At 38.8% G+C, this 20,109-nt stretch overlaps 1 protein-coding gene across 1 annotated transcript in view; it reads right to left on the reverse strand.

Annotated features, from left to right (window-relative positions):
- Positions 1–17,076, reverse strand: part of HSD11B2 (hydroxysteroid 11-beta dehydrogenase 2) — a 60,276-nt gene extending 43,200 nt beyond the window's left edge. Inside the window, exon 1 of the mRNA XM_063437609.1 lies at positions 16,698–17,076. Within this exon, the coding sequence (XP_063293679.1) occupies positions 16,698–16,974 (277 nt within the window). The 5' untranslated portion in view covers positions 16,975–17,076. The remainder of the gene's footprint in view (positions 1–16,697) is intronic.
- Positions 17,077–20,109: the final 3,033 nt, after the last annotated feature.

Below are 20,109 nucleotides of genomic sequence, written 5' to 3' on the forward strand. Positions count from 1 at the left end.
GTCTGTGTGTGTGTGGGGTGGGGGGGGGGGGAGGGGGGTGTCAGTCTCTGTGTGTGTGTGGGGGAGGGGGGGGAGGGGTCAGTCTCTGTGTGTGTGTGGGGGGGGGGGCAGTCTCTCTGTGCGTGTGTGGGGGGGGGAGTCAGTCTCTGCGTGTGTGTATGGGTCAGTCTCTTTAAGTGCTTGATCTCCGAGAGAGATACCTCTCATCTACATACACACATATACATATACATACACATACACATACACTCACATTTTAGAACTGCTCCCCTACTTTTGTCCCCCCCCCCCCAAGTATAAATCCTGGAGACGCCACTGGTTTCTTTCCCAAGAGCTTTTGTGTTTGCGAGAGAATTGAGCTCAATTTAGGATAACTCAATTATCTCTCAAACACACAAACTTGCAACATATTTTACAATAACCAATAACCCCGCCCCCCCCCGAATAGCCCTGAACTGAGCTCACAAAATTCCAAAAAGCATAACGAAAGTTATTGTCGAGCAAAGTTTTTACTGACAGGCCATGAGGTGAAAGCCCAAAACAGTTCCAGAATTGGGCAGTAGGGCTGGTTGGCTTTCGGGGTTCCTGTGCAAACACCGATGAATGCTCTCCCTGACTGCTATGGAGCTAATGCTCCCCCTGTTTGGTAGATCATATCTCCCGAATGTGGTTCGTCTAGATGGTCGGGAAGTTGAACAGGCAGTGGTACAAACTCCGCCCAGGTTCACGAAAATAGTTCCAAGTGTTCCACGACCAGGTGCATTCGGGAGACAAAATGGCCACCAAGCACTGGACCACGTGCGTTCGAATGGCGTCCACCCAGGGTAAGCATTCAAGTGAAGGTGTCAAGCTGTTAATTTGCGTTTAAAAGCCAAGGGAGGTCGGTGTTTGCTGGGGCATTACAAGGGAACCACACACCAGTCACTCAGGAGACGAACAAGGGGGTATGGACAACCGAACATAAGGAAATGGAGTCTGCTACATACCCAACTGCTGGCATGGTGGGGGTGCCCTGGTACACTATCTAAAGCTATGCCTGTATAAAATACAATAGGGGAAGGATTTTCGATGGAGTCTCTCCATCTGTTTGTATACAAGTTATAGCCTTGATCTGCGAAAGAACAAGTTTCAGTCAGCATATCACAGTATTTATAGCCAAGCAGGTAAGCCATATAACTGAAAAAGTAAGTGTGACTTCAACATGTTGATCTTTGTGGCTTACTGATAAATGTTCAAAGGTGTCAAATAGTGGGCATTTTGTAAACCTTTATAAATTAAAAAAACGAATGCACACCAAATACCATTGCTAAATACAACATGTACAAAAAACAAAAAAAAACAAAGAATAGCAACATATCCAAAGTGACACGGGCTTGAACTAAAGTGCGACTACCTATACCTTACAATAAGCCAGAGCTGGACATGAGCTGGACCAAAAAAAATGCCTTTCTCATCTTAAAATATATATCTCCTCCAACAGCTGCTGGCCATCAGTTTCCGATGTGATGTCATAACGCCTGGAGTCGTAAGATCTAATAACCCAAAAGAAGAGCACGCCCACTATACACATCCAAAGTGCAGCCATTCTGTAAGTTAGAGACAGAGTAGAGATCATACCACACTGCTATGGCATATAACATTCCGACAGTTGGCAAACACACATCTTATATTATAAGATTTAACGTACACCGCCATATGTTTATTTGGTGATGTGGTTGTGAAAGTCCAATTGCCGGGAACTCACTATCACTGCATCTTCCCCCTGAAAAGCTGCCTGATCGGAAAAACAATCGTAGGGACTCTATTCTAGCCGGAATCTACTACACGGCCCACAATGGTTCACAGAGTCAGTAAAATTAGTACATAGTAGATAATTTTTCGGCAACAAGGGTCTTTTCCCGTCTGCCTTTTCTCATGTTCCGGTTTAAGGATATTTCAGTAAATTTTTAGCTTTGACTGATGGCTTCTTATTTTTTACTAGTGAAGTGTAGGGGTCCACGAAGGCACAGAAAGGGAACGTTTATTCCTCTTGCATACCTCCAACTCTGTTTTTTGTTTGTTTGTTTTATACACGTCTGATGGATGTGGTCTTATTTGTTTGAGACCCTATTATAGGTATTTGTGTGCATATTTTCTAACCCTTAGTAAACAATAATCCTCTATTTACACGTTTATTATTTCACTTTAATTACTAAGGAAGCTATTATAGTCATGGTCTCTTTCAACTTAACTCACCGTTTCACTAGGCATACAATTAAACATTTTTTTTATATATAGGTTACACCGTTCTGGTTCAAGAGAGGCTCAGTCTTTTTTTATCACCACATTTTATGGATACTATTGGTATCACTCACCTTAGCAAATCTTAACAGACAGGATCTTAGAACACACACATATTGTGTGCAGCTATTTTAAATCACTATAACCACTGTTGAATACTATTTTTATTGATATTTAATGGATAGGTTCCAATTTTGCAGGTTGCATTATTTAGAAGTTGTTGCCTTCTAAAAATGTGTGAATGGGGTGGCTAGTTGCCATCTCTAGCTGGTTGCCATGTAGTTGCTAGCTCTGGGTCACAATTTGGTTTTGATCGAAACCAAACCTCGCCATGTCTGTTTAAATGAATGAGGTATCCGAAATTTAGTTTTTAATACTTCTGCTCACATTAAATTTATTATTATTATTATTATTATTATTATTGCCATTTATATAGCGCCAACAGATTCCGTAGCGCTTTACAATATTTTGAGAGGGGGGGATGTAACAATAAATAAGACAATTACAAGAAAACTTACAGGAATAATAGGTTGAAGAGGACCCTGCTCAAATGAGCTTACAGTCTATAGGAAATTTATGATTTATGATTCGGTGTGTTTTTATACTTTCCCTTGGACCACAGAACACCTTCTCGATTTTCTTATGGAAATGATCATCAGTGTCTAAGTAAAGACTGGAGTTTATTTCATGAAGTTAATGCATTTTATGCTGTGCTTCAACAACCGGGTCTTGTAGGTAGTGAAAGGTTATGAAATCTAGAGCCTGGTTCATACTCAACAGACTTGCAGACTAACTTTCTAGCCAAACCTCTCACTCTGATAGATTTCCTGCGGGACGCATAATAAGCCTTGGCTTTTGATTCCAATAGTAGAAACTTGAACTAAGCAAGCTATGGTTTTTATTAAAGTTTCCGTATGTTTAGTACTCTGGGGAGAGCGATAACAGTTATGCAAGAATTGTCAAGAGCATTTTTTTTTTTTTTTTATGTCACGTTAAAGTGTTTTAGGTTCAGCCTGACACAGTATAAACAAGCATTTCATGTACTGAATTTAGCGGATACACGTTATAATATATATATATATTTATTTAGGGATCGACCGATATTGATTTTTTTAGAGCCGATACCGATATTCTGTGAACTTTCAGGCCGACAGCCGATATAATTTGCAGATATTCTGTACATTTACCATTTTGGAAAATAAAAACTATTTCTAAAGGTAAATGCACAAAATATACATGCCACGTGTAGCGGATGCAGTGTGTTTAGACAGGGGAGCTGTTTGTGTTTGTGTAGTGTATGTGTAGTGGATGCAGTGTGTGTTTGTGTAGTGTGTGTGTAGTGGATGCAGTGTGTGTTTGTGTAGTGTGTGTGTAGTGGATGCAGTGTGTGTTTGTGTAGTGTAAATGTTGTGGATGCAGTGTGTGTTTGTGTAGTGGATGCAGTGTGTATTTGTCTAGTGTGTATATAATGAAAGCAGAGTGTTTGTGTAGTGTGTGGGTAGTGTGCGTAAAGTTAATGCAGTGTGTGTGTAAAGTGAATTCTGTATATACTAAATGCAAAGTGTGTGTGTGTTTGTGTAGTGTGTGTATATAAGGAATGCAGAGTGTGTGTATTTGTGTAGTGTGTGTATATAATGCAGTGTGTTTGTGTAGTGTGCATTATATAAACACACTACACAAACACACTGTGTATATAATGCAGTATTTATATCATGCAGTGTGTTTGTATAGTGTGTGTATATAATGCAGTGTGTTTGTATAGTGTGTGTATATAATGCAGTGTGTGTTACACACACACACTGCATTATATACACACACTATACAAACACACACTGCATTATATACACACACTATACAAACACACTGCATTATATACACACACACACTATACAAACACACACTGCATTATATACACACACACTATACAAACACACTGCATTATCTAAACACTGCATTATATACACAGTGTGTTTGTGTAGTGTATGTGTATAATAATGGAGTGTGTGTGTGAGGGGTCATTTTTTATTAAAAAATGTTTTTTTATATTAAATTATTATTATTTTTTTATATTTAATCATTATTATTTATTTTTTGTTGTCCCCCCTCCCTGCTTGTTGCCTGGCCAGGGAGGGGGGATATAGCAATCCCTGGTGGTCCAGTGGCATTGGCTGAGCTGTGGGGGGGGGGGGGGGGGGGCGGGCAGCAAGCGTTTACTCACCACCCTGCAGCTCTTCCAGCTCCCCAGTGTAAGTCTCGCGGCCAGCGTGCCGCGGGTCTCGCGAGATTTACACTGGGGAGCTGGAGGAGCTGCAGGGAGGTGAGTAAACGCTTGCTACCCGCCCCCCCCCCCCCCCCCCAGGACTGGGAGGTATTATCGGAAATATCGGTATCTCTATTGGCCGATACCGATATTGCCGAAAATACCGAATATCGCCCGATCCCGAATATATATATATATATATATATATATATATATATATACATACATACACAAATAAATGAAAAATCAAAATGCACTCACAGGTCTTAGTGTTAGTAGAAAAATTGGTGCTTTATTGGTTCATCAATGGTGTACAAAAATCAATCGACGTTTCGACCCTGCCGGGTCTTTTTCAAGATCATAAAGTACATGACAGTGCAGTGTTTATATATAAAATACAAATCTAAGAAATGTGCACTTACCCAATGGTGAAGTGAGGAGGAGTGAGCCTGCCCGTTAGAACCCGGAAGTGATTGGAAGCCGCATAGGACGTCACGTGATCGGGACGTCGGACGGAGGCAAAGTGGTTGTCAAGGCAACGATATACAAAGAAAATAATTACATGCCGGGCGCAAGTGAAACGTTATGGGGAACGAAGTGGGTAGTGAAAACTACCAAAGGGTCTACATAGCCCTGATGCCAGGAGAGAGCACTAATAGACAGTAACCAGTGCTGTGCAATGAAGTGTGTGGTGTTAATGACACGCAAGTGATAAAGTGTAACCACCCAGTGAATACATACAGTGAAAAAAATATATATACCAGTATATATAATTATCTTTGGAGGAGAGTGCAAAGCTTCCACTTGTATATATATATATATATATATATATATGTATTCGGGATCGACCGATATACCATAAATTCAAAAGGCAGGCAATGCGGTCAATGCTGACAGGCCACAGTAGTGTGCCCCAAAAGAATCCTATTTAACTGGTTTCTTAATAATAACACATTTTCTCTCTCTTTGGAATTACCTCTATTCACCCTCCTCACCTTCTCTCTCTCTCCCCTCTCCCCACTATACACACCCTCTCTCTCTTACTCTCTCAGCTGACGATCAATGGAGTGGTAACTGTATCACGTGTCTATGCCTGTTTTGTTATGTTAATTTAGCCTACTTTCCATTGAGTCAATGATTAGTTTTTAGTAGCAACATATACTAGCCTATTTCAAATGTATATGTATTGTTTATTTGTTTAATTAGCCTCTCTTAATAAATATTATTGAATTGCCGAAAGCAAGGAGTGTGGACTCTGACTTTACACTCAGTTTTTAAGTTATTATTTTAAGTTATTATGTTTAGTTATTAATGTTATTATTAATTCCAAGTTTATTCCAACTTGCGAGTTAAACGCTTACTAAAAGTGGCGAGCCATGTTATTATTTTCTACCAACTTTTAAGCTCACTTGCAAAGCGGGGACAATCCAGTCTTCTCCAGATACATGTGTGCTATAAAAGGGGACAAAATAACCGAACCGATTTTTGTTTTATTTATTTTTTTGTGAGCGTTTTCGGCAATACGTCCAGGGCCAGGACGTGCGGGATCCTACAGAGGCAACCAGAGTGAGACGCAGTTTGTAAGCCGACCATCACTTCTGGAGGATCGGAGATAGCCAGACCAAGGATTCAAAGTGGGGTGCACACCATTTGATTTGCCTGCAGTCTGAAGACACAAATCGTGTAAGTACTTTTAACTTTATTTTAAGTAAGAATGGAAATTGTAGCAGAGTATGCAGCATCTAGCAGTTTTGATCCATTAATGTTTGAAAATGAAAATGAATTTAAGAAAATGCATAGCATGTGGTTACAATGCGAAAAAGAGAACATCAGAGTAGATAACAAAAAGTGGTGTTTGAATAAGGATAAACAGAAAATCCAAAATTGCATGAAATTGTTGTTGTTATTAAGAAACCAGTTAAATAGGATTCTTTTGGGGCACACTACTGTGGCCTGTGTAAGTAATCAGAAATATAGTGATTGTCCAACATGTGGCTTAAATGCAGAATATGTAAGTACATTAGAGGACAATTATGAAGCGAGAGGAGAGCTAATTTCTTCGCTAAGAACAGGTTTAGCTGCACAAACCCCAGTTGCTGTATGTGGCCACGGGGATATGTGTGCAGAGGAAGAAGAGGCATCTGGTATTGCAGAAAATGAGGACCAAGGGGTAAACAGGGGAAACCTTGTACTGGATGGGTTTGATATCAGTGGTATTCCAGTATTAACCCCCCATATAACTAAGCCAACAACATCACCTTTTAGGGACCCTTTGTCCATTACACCAAGTGTTAAAAGCAGGGCATCTACCACCCTGCAGACTGCTAAAATTCTACAACAGCAAGATAGGGATAAAGTTATGAAACAGCTTGTTAAGTTAAGATCCCTTTTCCCCCCATATGACTGCAAAATAGATGTAATTTCAAACATGTCCAACTTTGAATCTGCAGTCAAACAATATATGTTCTCTCCTAAAGAGGCATGTATTATGCTTAAAATGTGGGCACCAAGCAGCCTTGCATGCAGACTTAATTCACCCATAAATGGGCCCATTAATCGGGATCAAGATTGGTTCAAAGAGGACAAATGGGGGACAGAAGGAGACAGGCTTAGAGCAATCTCCAAATTGATAACCGGAGAAAGAGATTTAGACAGTCATTCACTCGCTGAAATGAAGGTACACTTACAGGATGATCCTTGGGTTTTTGCGTCTAAATTTGAACAAGTGTACCGACTAACCCACCGTATTCCACCAGACCAAACCCCTCCTGATTTACTGCAATACCTGATAAAAAAATTCACTTATTTAGATCCCGGAGTGCAAATGATAGCAGAGGAAAAAGACACTCTGGAAGGAGTTCTAACTATTATAGGAAAAGTTAGACAAAATTTAATTAGGAAAGGTGTTACATTACACCACAAGGTGGCCATTATGGCTACTAATGAAGGGAGGCAAGCTCTTCCAGAGATTCCATTCAGAGGGACTTGTTATTATTGCAACAAAAGTGGTCATAGACAGAAAGAGTGTAGAAAGGCAAAGCTAGACCAAAGGGTGACTAAGGGATTGTATGCTTATCCCTCTGGGCCTTTCAAAGAAAGAATAGTTCAAAATGTATGTGAAAAGATTGACCGAAATAAACCCCCAGATAAAACAGGTCAGGGACGCCATTCTCACCCCCTGCCTAAGACCAATCTATATGGTCCTGCGCAGGAGGCTCTGAGAATGATGACTGTACAGGGAACAGTGACTAGCAATTCTAAAATGAATGAAGAGGGTGAGGTTCCTCTGATTTCATTTTTGCAATAACTATCACTGGATGACCATGCAGGACGCCTTTACGTGAATGAAATTATGGCAAGACAACAGACTAAGATTTGTACTTACACATGAGCTTCAATGACACTTACTGACCGGTCACTAAGTCCCCCTTCTGGGGCAAAACAACAACATATGAATTTATTAACTGAATTTGTTTTACTTAATTGCATAATCCTGGAGTCAAGCTAAACACTTCAAAGGTTGCTCACACAAAAGGTAAACTTTTTGGGAGTAACTATTACAGCTGTCCAATTAAAGAAAAAAGTGATAGCAATCTTACAAGTCCCCAGACCTTTTAACAAGGAATCCTTAAATACGTTTTTGGGACTTGTAACATTTTCAAAGGAATTTGGCACACGCCCTATTTGTATCCATAGTGACTTTGCTTATGCCACCAGATCAAACTATCTGTCCCTATGGAATCTTGGGAAACTTGTTGGATGGGGACTAAAGCACCCCTCCAGTTAGCAGTTGTAAAGGTGCAACGTACAATTGAATTTGTTAGCAAAGGAGCCTGTGTTAGATGGAGATCAATGACATTTACATGTAAAAGACCCTGAGATACAACAAGCATGTGAGGAGCACTTCACATGCAAAGAACTAATTACTGATAGCCAAGATTGTTGATCAAGGTTCAGAAGTGCCAAATTTAAAAGTAGAACTGAATAGGAATCCTAATCTTTGTCTTTTATTACAGAACCATCAAACACTTAAAAGTGGTTATTCCTTAAAAGAAGGGTTGTTATTTTAAAGTGTATCCATGCCCTAAGCAACAAAGGCCTATGCATCAGAGAGTGCCAGTTGCAGACAGCCCCTGAAAGTCAATATAGAATGATTTAATAGATGCACTTGCACTGTCCAAGGGGGGTCTCATATATGGCCCCAACAATTTGTAAAATTTTATCTGCTCCTCAAACTCTGTTTGAGAAAGGGGGGTAGGCTTAATAAAGAGTAACAAATTTTAGCAAAATTATCCCTGGGATGCAAATTGGGAAGAGCCCTATGTAATCCTAGAAACATTGGGCAAAACATTTGTAAAAATGCAGAGGTCTATACAAGTGGGTACATGCAGACCAATGTAAAATTTATAAAGGGGCTTGTTCCCCAGATGCAGAGTTATCTGCTAAGAATTGATGCTTCTTCTTGATCTCTTACAGATTTTTCCAAAATTACCGAGGATGTCACTCCACATGCTAAAACTCACCTGGAAATTGATGGAACAGCTTGTCACAGGCCAAAGCAACAATAGCTGTATCTATGCAAATGCAGCTCTATTTACCAAAGACTTAACAGAAGACAGCAGTGACAATCTACAAGTTCCATATGTAGATGTGACATTTAATTTTGGGTGGGTGGTCAAGATCGTTTGGCTAAAGCAACGTGATACTTTCAAGGGATTTTGGAAAAGACAATATGGGAAATTAAGAACATTGGAATGTATATGAACTGGTTAAGGAAAATGGGAATGAACATGGACTGGACGGGGAATATGTGTTGTAGATCTAGAGGGAGGAAGTATTAATATCAAATGAAGTGTTATGAAATGTTACTAACCCTATTTATAATGTTAGCAATCTTAGAGAATATCATATAACACAAATAATAGTGGATAAATTTATTGTAAAGGGGATCAATTGGGGAACAGTAGGACACAATAAGGGTGGGGAAGTGAAGGTCTTGTTGAATGTAGAGGAAGAGATAGAGCCTACAATCCTGACTCCTCCTTTCATCTATATTCATACAACTCCTTCACTAATGGATAATAGGAGCAGACCTGAGTGTCAGGAGATTAGAGTGGTCTCTAGTGGTAATTCACTGAGACCAAGTTTCATCACACTTTCAGAACTGTTCTAGGGTCACATCCACTATTAATAAGGCTTTAGTCAGATGGGTGACAAGAAGTAGAACTAGGAATAGGAGGGTTGTCTTGGGTACAGTTCTTGGAGGTGTGGGCACTGGGTTGGGTTTTGTAAATATAATTGCATAATGAGTTCTTTCACCAACAAGAACTTGAACTAACTGAACATTTATTTACTGACATGGCTAGTACTACCTGGTGGAAGAAATAAAAAAAAAAAAAAAAAAAAAACTCATTTCTGAACCAATCATCATGGGGTACTGCCGTGGAAAATGTATTAATTCACCCATTTCTTATTGTATTGTGTATTTCGTGTAGTATGCATTGTTAATCAGGTTGGTATGTGTTGTTACTTGAAGTCATTGATTGCCAGAGTATATCATCTCCAATATGATATGTAAATGGAAAGAGCTCTATTGAGACAATGGGTTGTGCATTCACATAAATAGATACACTGCAGGATACATTCTCTCTCTCTCTCTCTCTCTCTCTCGCTCTCTCTGATGGGTTTTATAGAGTCTAAGTGTCTCATCCACTTCATTGCCAATAGGAGGGATGTAATAAGTGGGGGGGATGTGATTAACAGCCAAACTGTATGCCAATGAAGTGTTATTGTGTTCTAATACAGGGATTCAAGCCCCCATTCTACCCTTAGGCAATAATGGAGTCCTCTGTGAAGCACATGGCCTTTCACCAGGCAAAATCAGTTGGGTTGTTGATAAACTCCTCCTCCATTCCCTTCCAGTGCAATCCCCCTTCCCCCAGGAGGCACTCTGGTTCTGTTACATCCTAAGGGATTGACTAAGGGAGGTGTGTCCAGCAGAAGGAGGGGCTAACCTGTTTAAAGCCCTGTGAATAACACATTTTCTCTCTCTTTGGAATTACCTCTATTCACCCTCCTCACCTTCTCTCTCTCTCCCCTCTCCCCACTATACACACCCTCTCTCTCTTACTCTCTCAGCTGACGATCAATGGAGTGGTAACTGTATCACGTGTCTATGCCTGTTTTGTTATGTTAATTTAGCCTACTTTCCATTGAGTCAATGATTAGTTTTTAGTAGCAACATATACTAGCCTATTTCAAATGTATATGTATTGTTTATTTGTTTAATTAGCCTCTCTTAATAAATATTATTGAATTGCCGAAAGCAAGGAGTGTGGACTCTGACTTTACACTCAGTTTTTAAGTTATTATTTTAAGTTATTATGTTTAGTTATTAATGTTATTATTAATTCCAAGTTTATTCCAACTTGCGAGTTAAACGCTTACTACACATACAGTGAAAAAAATATATATACCAGTATATATAATTATCTTTGGAGGAGAGTGCAAAGCTTCCACTTGTATATATATATATATATATATGTATTCGGGATCGACCGATATACCATAAATTCAAAAGGCAGGCAATGCGGTCAATGCTGACAAGTCTACAAGCGGCGGCCAGAGGCACTGTGCTGGAAGGACTTCCTCCTGGGTCATAGAGACAGCCATAGAAAGTCTGTGCTGAAAAAAAATAAAAAAAAATAAATAAAAGAGGGCTTGCAAATCCTGCAGACAAGACAGCTGCAGCCTTTGCAAGCTGTATTTAGATATACCCAAATGGAAGAAAACAAATGAAAAATAGGGATTGTTTTATTGAGGGTATATCTAATAAATAGGGATTTTTTAAAAATTCTTTATATAGTGTTCCTTTAACTTGTATTTCTCTTGTTTTATATAGTTTTTGGATGGTAGTTACAAATATGACGGCATGGCATACATGCAAAAGCACAGAGTAAGGGCTTCGGTCAAAAATGAATGCTGCCAAAGTCCAACTCTTTCAGTAGTCTTTAAAGAACCAAGGTTCATTGGACTCATGAAGACAAACTTTGTGATGGAAGCAGATTAGCGTTTGTCAGATTCTCAAGCATTGTGATCCCAGGATTGAAGATAGAGCTTTGTTTTTTTAGGAGCATTATTAAGGATGTCTGAAATAAATATGGTTTGTTTTTCAGTTTGTGGTTTCATAATAGATCATGCAAGACTCACCGCTGGGAAACTGGATATATAGGAGTGCTAGTCAAAACCAGGAATATTACCAAGTTGGCAGGGTTCAAGTTACATTCTTGTCACCTAACCAACTCTTTAAAAAGTGGTTTCATTACTATAGACTTATTATTTCATATTTTTTTTTTACTCAAACTGGAATTAATTTTCCCATAGTACACATGTGCGTGTCTAGAATTTCTCTTGGTTACACAGGATGGTGGAATGGAAACACTTAAGATGAAGCAGGTGTACACCAATTTGTTAGACAACTAAGAGAAATGGGACTTGGGGGAAATGAGTGCAAAAAAGCCTAAAAGTTTTAGAACACGTGGAAGCAACATTTTTTGAGAGCACTGACCGTGTGTGAAGCTAAATTACGGCACTGGGCGCATGATCCCAAATATGCAAAGAGGACATTTGCCTTCTTCACTGGCCATTGGCTAGTAGAAATTCACCCCTGCTGAGTGAACCATGGACCCTCCATGCTTGCAGTGGTGACTTTTAAAGTCTGATAAGTAGCACAGAACGCAAAATTTGGATTCCCTGCATGGATCGTTATCTGATTGTACTAAAGGAATTATTTTATGTTCGTTAAAAGATTAAGTATTAATAAAACTGGCAGCTAATCGGTTCTTCTGTGGTGTGAAAGAAGACAGTTTTGGAGCACTTTGTATGGATACTCTTCTCACGAAAAGGGAGGTTCCATGTTGCACAAATCATACTTCATCATAACGTTAACTGCATACCTAGCACAACTGTGTGGAGATATGTTATAGAAATTTGAATTACCAATGCTATAAGCCAATTTCACACGAAAGATCCGTATATAGATTTTATTATTGTACATGTAATCTTTTTCACATCACGCCATTATGAATTACATTTCCATCTATGTGGGCCCATCTCCCAACAGGTAGAAAGATCTAAATTTTCGTTTGCATGTCTTGTAAATATGTGTTATATAATTTACAACTATAGCAGGGCGGTTTTAAAGTGTTTTAAATGCTCAAAGTCTTTTGGGGGTTACACAAAGATAAAGTCTTTATGAAATGCTCAAATACTGTGCTGGACTTTTCAGGCACAGTCAAAAGATATAAGATAAATTAGGGACCTCTTTGTCTTCTGGTTAAAGCTCAACTTGAAAGGCAGAGCTACCACCGTTACGTTTCGTCAATTCCCACAGCTGTTGCTAGCGACAGCTGTGGGAATAAGACATTGTTACGCTAATAGCGAGACAATATCTATGGACTATCCCACAGGATCCTCTGTGGACATCAGTCTAACACATATGCGAGAATACAGCACAGATGTGGGTCCGGGCAGATGAAGCACCAGGATCTGAAGATTAAGAATGCAGGGGACAGCATCAGGTAAGTATAAGTCACTTCCTCTGCACCCCTGGGCTCCCAAAACGGTAATATGCAAAAGAGCTACATTAAAGAACCTATGCCTAGGTATGAAAAATATGTCAATTGTAAACATACTAAGGATTACTCAATGACTCATCCAAGTAGTTCCGCTGCTTACAAAAACTTGGCCTCTCTATCGGCTTCATTGTTATTTTGCCACAGGCTGTAATAATAATATAGCTTAACTGTGCAGTTTCCTTGTACATACTCATTCTGTATTTCAGATAGGGTATGGCTGGGAGTTATGAAAACACACTTTACTTCGATTTAGTTCAATTTAGAACACCCCCCCCCCCCCTTCTAGTTTCACCAGAGAAACTTATCGGAATACAAAACAAGCATGTCTTAAAAAGGACAATATGGGTTATTTTTCACCTTGCAAGAGCACTTTTGTCACCCTACTAAGGGCTGGCCAATCTGCCAAGTGGACACGCATGTGTATTGGGCTAACACCTCCCCTCAATCCTTTTTTGGAAGAATTTTCAATTGCGCATAATCAGTGATTCACAGAGCGTCACCAGCATGCCCCTCTCTCGCCCTGATATAATCTTCTCCAGTTTTTAGACTGAATACCCCAGAGGACAATTCAGTTTCAGGGAATGTGGGCAGTTCTACATCCAGTGAATTTAGCATTTTAGAGAAAGAGTTAATAGTGGCCAAGATATCATGCTTTGACAGTTTGAGTTCTTCTGCAAAAGCTGGGATCTACTTGGCATTCTTGAGCCATGTAACTTTCTCTACACCTATTTATTATACTAAAAACACAAGTTTATGTACGGTTTACGATTCAGGTCTAACAGGGTTATACCCTAAAGTGAGAATACAAAGTTATTTTCAATTGTAAGGCCAAAGTAGCTGAAATGAGAGCATCTACGAATTAGAGAATGTTTCCGGCTCAGCTATTTTTACCTTGAATTTCAAATTCACTTTGAATTCTCACTTTTATTTAAAAAAAAAAAAAAAAAACACAAAAAAAAAAAAAAACCCCACACACATACAAAAACCCAACAACCTGGTAAGTAGAACATTTTGTAGAGTTTTTTTAAATGAAATATTTAATACATTTAAAAGCACACTTCAGGATTTTTAGAAGTGTATAATAAATTGAAACAACACTGTAATTTTTAGTCATTACAGGAATGACATGTTACATTTTACAAGTTTTACAGGTGATTCTACTCAAACAGAACATCTTGTACTTTTTCTGCAATATGAATATTTATAGGGTGAATGGAACTAAAACTCAATAAAACAAAGACCACTTGTCCTCTGTGCTTACATGGGTATCATTTGTACAGTATCGAAGAAATATTCAGAGGCAAAAACCATAATCTCTGCTTAATCTCTCACACACAGGGTTACCTGCTTGATATTTCCATAAGGATGTTAAATGCAGAATACAACCAATATGGCTGTAGAATTGAGCTACAAATTGTTTGTGATCCCAGGGAAATGCCATTGAGACCTGAGGACATTCTGAGTGGGAACTACCCGAAGAGCAAGAGATTATAATTGGATATATTTTCTGAATTACTCACTCTGCACTTTATTTTCAGTATTCTAATTACAGCCTTATTAGAATGATCCAATAAGGATTTAAAATGTAGGGTTACTTATTGAAAAAAAGTATATATATATATATTATTTTTTTTTTTGCGTTATAATGAACAATATCTTTATAGACTAAAACACTGAAATATGTGTTTTTAATTTATTTTTGAGTGCTTCTGATAAAAGTCACTGTGTAATCACTATATGCCTTGATTTGACAGATCAGCTTATGGAATATATGTGAATGATCTATTACAGAGGTAGGCAACCTTTGGCATTCCAGATGTTGTGGACTACATCTCCCACAATGATCAAACAGCCCTAATGTTGGAAAAGCATCATGGGAGGTGTAGTCCAAAAAACATCTGCAGTGCCAAAGGTTGCCTATCCCTATAATCTGTGAGACAGGGTGTGAAGGTGATGCCCTGCCATATACAAAATTAAAAGGGACACTATAGGCACCCAGACCACTTCATCTCATTAAAGTGGTCTGGGTGCAGTATCCCTGTCCCTTTTACCCTGCACTGTAAAACAGAGCAGCTTTAGAGAAACTGCAATGTTTACATTGCAGAGTTAAAGGGACACTGCTGTCACCATAAAAACTTCATGTAAATAAAGTTGTATTGGTGACAGGGGACGTACTCTTGCATTAAGGGGTTAAACCATTCTTGAACGGTTTAACAGCACCAATCTGCAGGTCACCCAAGCAACATCTGGCTTCTGAATCTCAGTTTCAGGAAATGCGGAGCGCCGCCAGGCAGGAGCACGGCTGATTAGCTTAGAGGGGGATGGGGGCATGGGGGCCGAGTGTGTCACTCTAGTGTTAGGGATACATTTTTATATTCCTAACACTATAGTGTCCCTTTAATGTGCAGCATGAAATTAAACATGGCCAAGTTCCTAAATAACGTCAGGGGCACATGAATTCTATATAATGCTGGGCAGCACCGACCCCACCAAAAATGCACAATCTTTGGTGAGATCACCTGATCAGCAAAAAATATTCTATCCACCCTACATTGTATGGCAAGATACAGCAACAATAAATAGCCCAGGTATCACATCTCTGATCCATACACATAGTATTGATTGTGCATTGCTTGCCCATTACAAACCTTTCTGAAATGTTATCAGCCTCTACACCAACAACACCTTGAGCATTACCCTTGCAGGAAACATACCAACACATCTTTTCATTTACATTGTCAGCATTCCAAATGCTCTCAGTTTAAGCCAAAAGAACAAATCTAGGCTGATTCTGTGTGTTGGCAGATCACAGTCACTGGTTCGGTCTGGTACTACAGTTCATTCATTAAGTCACACCCCTTGCAGCCAGAGACCCATTGGTTAAACACCCACATGCAAACCATGTGCTCTGAGAATTTACACAAACTCGTTCAAGCATTCATTGTAGCAACATTGTGTCCTCCGTGCTCCTGGCAACAGGTGATATATTGCATACACACATTTTATAAAAAAAATAAATAAAAAAAAAAAAACAAACAAAACACACACACACAGACCTAAAATCAATAATTTACTCTGACTTGAGGGCAATTCAGAACCCACATTTTAGTAACATGTGAAATACACATCTGCATTTAGAACATTTTGTGTTCTGCACACTATTACAGTCATTAATAATATAAAGGGGAAGGCGTGAGTATGCTAATCAATTCAAATCACTTCCAGGAACAGTCCCTCCAAATAAACAAAATCCCCCCCAAAATCGGAGGGTTTACTTAGTTTTAAAGAGTTAATCCTTGCCAATAGAACTGGGGGAATACAGGACCAGCAAAAGCATCACAGAGCTATGCATTGACTACATCTCCTATCATCCTCAGCCACATAAGAATTACGGGCATTTTAGTCCAACTGCCTGTGCATCATGTGTTTGGGGGGTTATTCAGAAGTGCAGAGATACATCTGCATGGGGTTTTACTATGAAAAGATAATAAAATGCAACACATCTAGGGATTATTTCTTACCTGTGATAAAAACTGTTTTTCCTGCAATTGGCAGCATTCTCCTTGGCGAAGCAATGCCCAGGATATACCAGCAGGCTGAGCTAAGAAGCAAAATCCCCACCAAGACTGGAAGATACATGTGACAGAACCACTCAAACAAGACAAGCAGAACTACATAGATCACCAGTGCGGGACTTAGCACCATGTCAGAATTGGAACGTTTGAAGAGCGCAAGAAAAGTGAAGAGGAGCCAGACAGAGCCATATGCCCAGAGAGAGGCAGAGCTGAACAGTTCCATGGCACAGATTGGCAGGCAGTGGGGTAAAAAATAAAGGGGGGTGGGGGGAGACAGAAACTATTTTGGAAAAAAAAGGACAGAACTTTTGCACAAAGTCCACAGGAGGATAAGGAGCATTGTACACACACCACACTCCTTCAGTCTATTTATAAACGGGCAGCCAACACAGGAGGGAAGGAGTGGCCAGATCTAATCTGAACGCCTATGATTGCATTTTAACAATTCAAGTTCATCTCTGTGTCTTGTCTCACACTTGTAGACACTCACAGTGGAATACAGTATATCACTGACACCCCTGCAGGAACAAAGGGGGCTTGTTGATCCCCTCTAAAAAAAAAAAAATGGACATTGGAAAATGAAGAGAGAAGACTGGAAATATATATATATATATATATATTTATTTATTTATAGTATATTATCGTCTGATAATAAGCTATTTGTTTATTCTTTATCTAAGAACTCAGTGTGTTAATGTAGGGTATCCATGGAAACTGCAGAAGATTGATGGGACAGGTGACTAGCTACAACTTAATTGTAATTTTTTTTTTCCCCCAAAAGGACTTAATAACTTCTCAGAAGCCACTGAATAGGAGCATCCAGCTCTGCCCCGTGCTTCTAAGGAAATCCACACACTTAAGCATTGATTACAAAGGCTGATGCTTTCTAAGAAGAGGACATGAAAAAAAAAAGCAATCCCCAGCATGGATTAGATGTACAGTGTGGTAAACCAGGATTGAAATGGCTAATACCTCTCTCTCCCTTTGAACTGTTACAGCTGCTTTGTACATTTTTTTTTCCTGTTTAAATAAATGTATTCGTTGAAGCTGCTTTTGTTTTGTCACTGATAAAATATAAAATAATAGTAAAGTGGTAAAACAAAATTATTGTGATTGGGTTTTTGGGTAAAAAAAAAAAAAATCTATTTCAATATCTTCCTTTTTGGAGGAGCGTGATTTTTTTTTTGCAGCTGAATTGTGTATTATTAATATTTGTATTATTTTTTTTTATATATATATATACCTGTAGCTTCATTGCTGCAGCTCCAAAGTTGAGATTACTTTGCGGGGGCGTGAGATGATAACCATTTTCTGGCTGCAAGCCCTGCTTTAATTCTTCAGGTGCCTCTGATATCAGAGTTATTAAATATAGGAACTCCCAGAATCCATTGATGTGTAATATTTAACCCAGAAGTGTTCGGTAGGTAGACTCCCTTTTACAACAAGCCCAGACTGTTATTTGTGGAACTTAATTAAGGACAAATACCCCATGCAAAGTCAGAGGGGCTTATTTACTAAACTCCAAGTAGAATAGAGTAGCTCTCTGTATGGAGCGTTGCAAGCCTGCCCTTCAATATAACTACTTGGCAGGTGAGCTTACACCTAATGGCCCCTGGAGTGAAACAAAAAACCTCAATTTTGTTAAAACATGCATAGGGATTTGGGATAGTGCGCAGGTAGCGTTTTTATTGTATGTATTGGGGCTGATGTGCGCTATGGTCACTGCCGTCCAGGAGTAGTGGGAGTCTGAGCGCAGACTTGTTTTTGTTTATTAATATAACTATACAGCTCATTACATACATAAACAAATTCATACTATTTTTTTCCAGCTACGGGTGTTAGGGGGGCGTCATATTTGAGTTATGCCTAAGGCCTCAAAAGTCTAGAGCTGTCACAGAAAAAGAATTCACCTCAAACTGCAAATTCAGACTAAATAGCCCTGAAGTGAACTAAAGGTTTTTTTTGCCAAATTCTGAACTGTAAAAAAATAAAAAATCTGAAATGCTAAAGTAGCAAAGCTGTGACTATGGTCGAGTCTGAGAATCTATCACTATCTATTACAGCCTGAAGTTTTCCATGTGGTGCAATTCACTGTTTAGTTAATAAACCTCTAAAGCGAAATTGAAGAGTTTTGCCAAGTCAGCACATGTCTTTTGGCTAAAGTTTGCATTTCGCTTTTCAAATCACCACAGTGCACTATTTAGTAAAGGATCAAATCACCACAGTGCACTATTTAGTAAAGGATCAAATCACCACAGTTCACTTTTTTGTGAAGGATTTAGTGAGTTGTAGTAAGTTATGAATTAAGTTGGGCCATTAAGTCCCAAACGGTCTCTTATTTCCAGCTAATTTCAGCAGAGACCTCCAATCAGTTCTCAAGTCAACACAACACACAGGGTTAGTCACAAAAGTGAGAATTTAACCCCTTAAGGACCAAACTTCTGGAATAATAGGGAATCATGACATGTCACACATGTCATGTGTCCTTAATGGGTTAATTAAAGGTAATTTCAAATTTGAGGCCAATTGTTGAATTGGAGTGTTTTCGGTTCTGCTGTTTTGCCCTTAAATTTGAAACTCACTTTGAATTCTCACTTATGAGAATAACCCTATAGATATTATACAACTATGCTTTAAGTTTGGCTACTCTTGCGTTACATTTAAAATTCACTTTAAATTCTCACTTTGGTAAATAAACCTGTATGTAAATAAAATTCAAATGTCCCTCCCACCAATTAAATGATTGTGAGAACATAAATGAAAAGTGTTAAAAAAAATAAATAATAATAATAATACAAAAACATCCAGCCAAGTTCACGTAGACTAAAGGTAAAATTCCAGTGAAGACAGTTGGACAGTATATATCTTTAACCCCTTAAGGACACATGACATGTGTGACATGTCATGATTCCCTTTTATTCCAGAAGTTTGGTCCTTAAGGGGTTAAATAGCCCCTAGGGGATAAATACAGATTTTTGTATTTTTAAATTGATTTTTGCAGAGTTTGCTTGTTTCAGAAAATTTGTCATTGAACCTTGCTATTAAGTTCCATTATTTTCTGTAGAATAGAACTCATTGGCGAAGTATTATGAGAGTTACATTTCTACAAGAGTTGGGGATGTACCTTTTGACCACCCCTGTCATAGTCTATTAATATTTTAATGCAGAGTGCATAGCACACTTCTACAAGGTTATTGAACATTTTTGTTGTGAGATTTATGTCCTCTTTCAGAGTTTGATAGAATGTCAAGGTCAACAGACTGGATAGACACATTCTCTGGAAATCTGGGATTTTTGGCAAGTATGGCACAGACGGTGAACACATTGTGCTGAACAGCTATGCTGAATATTGACTAAC

This window comes from Pelobates fuscus, chromosome 12 (genome assembly GCF_036172605.1).
Source record: "Pelobates fuscus isolate aPelFus1 chromosome 12, aPelFus1.pri, whole genome shotgun sequence".
Lineage (NCBI taxonomy): Eukaryota > Metazoa > Chordata > Amphibia > Anura > Pelobatidae > Pelobates > Pelobates fuscus.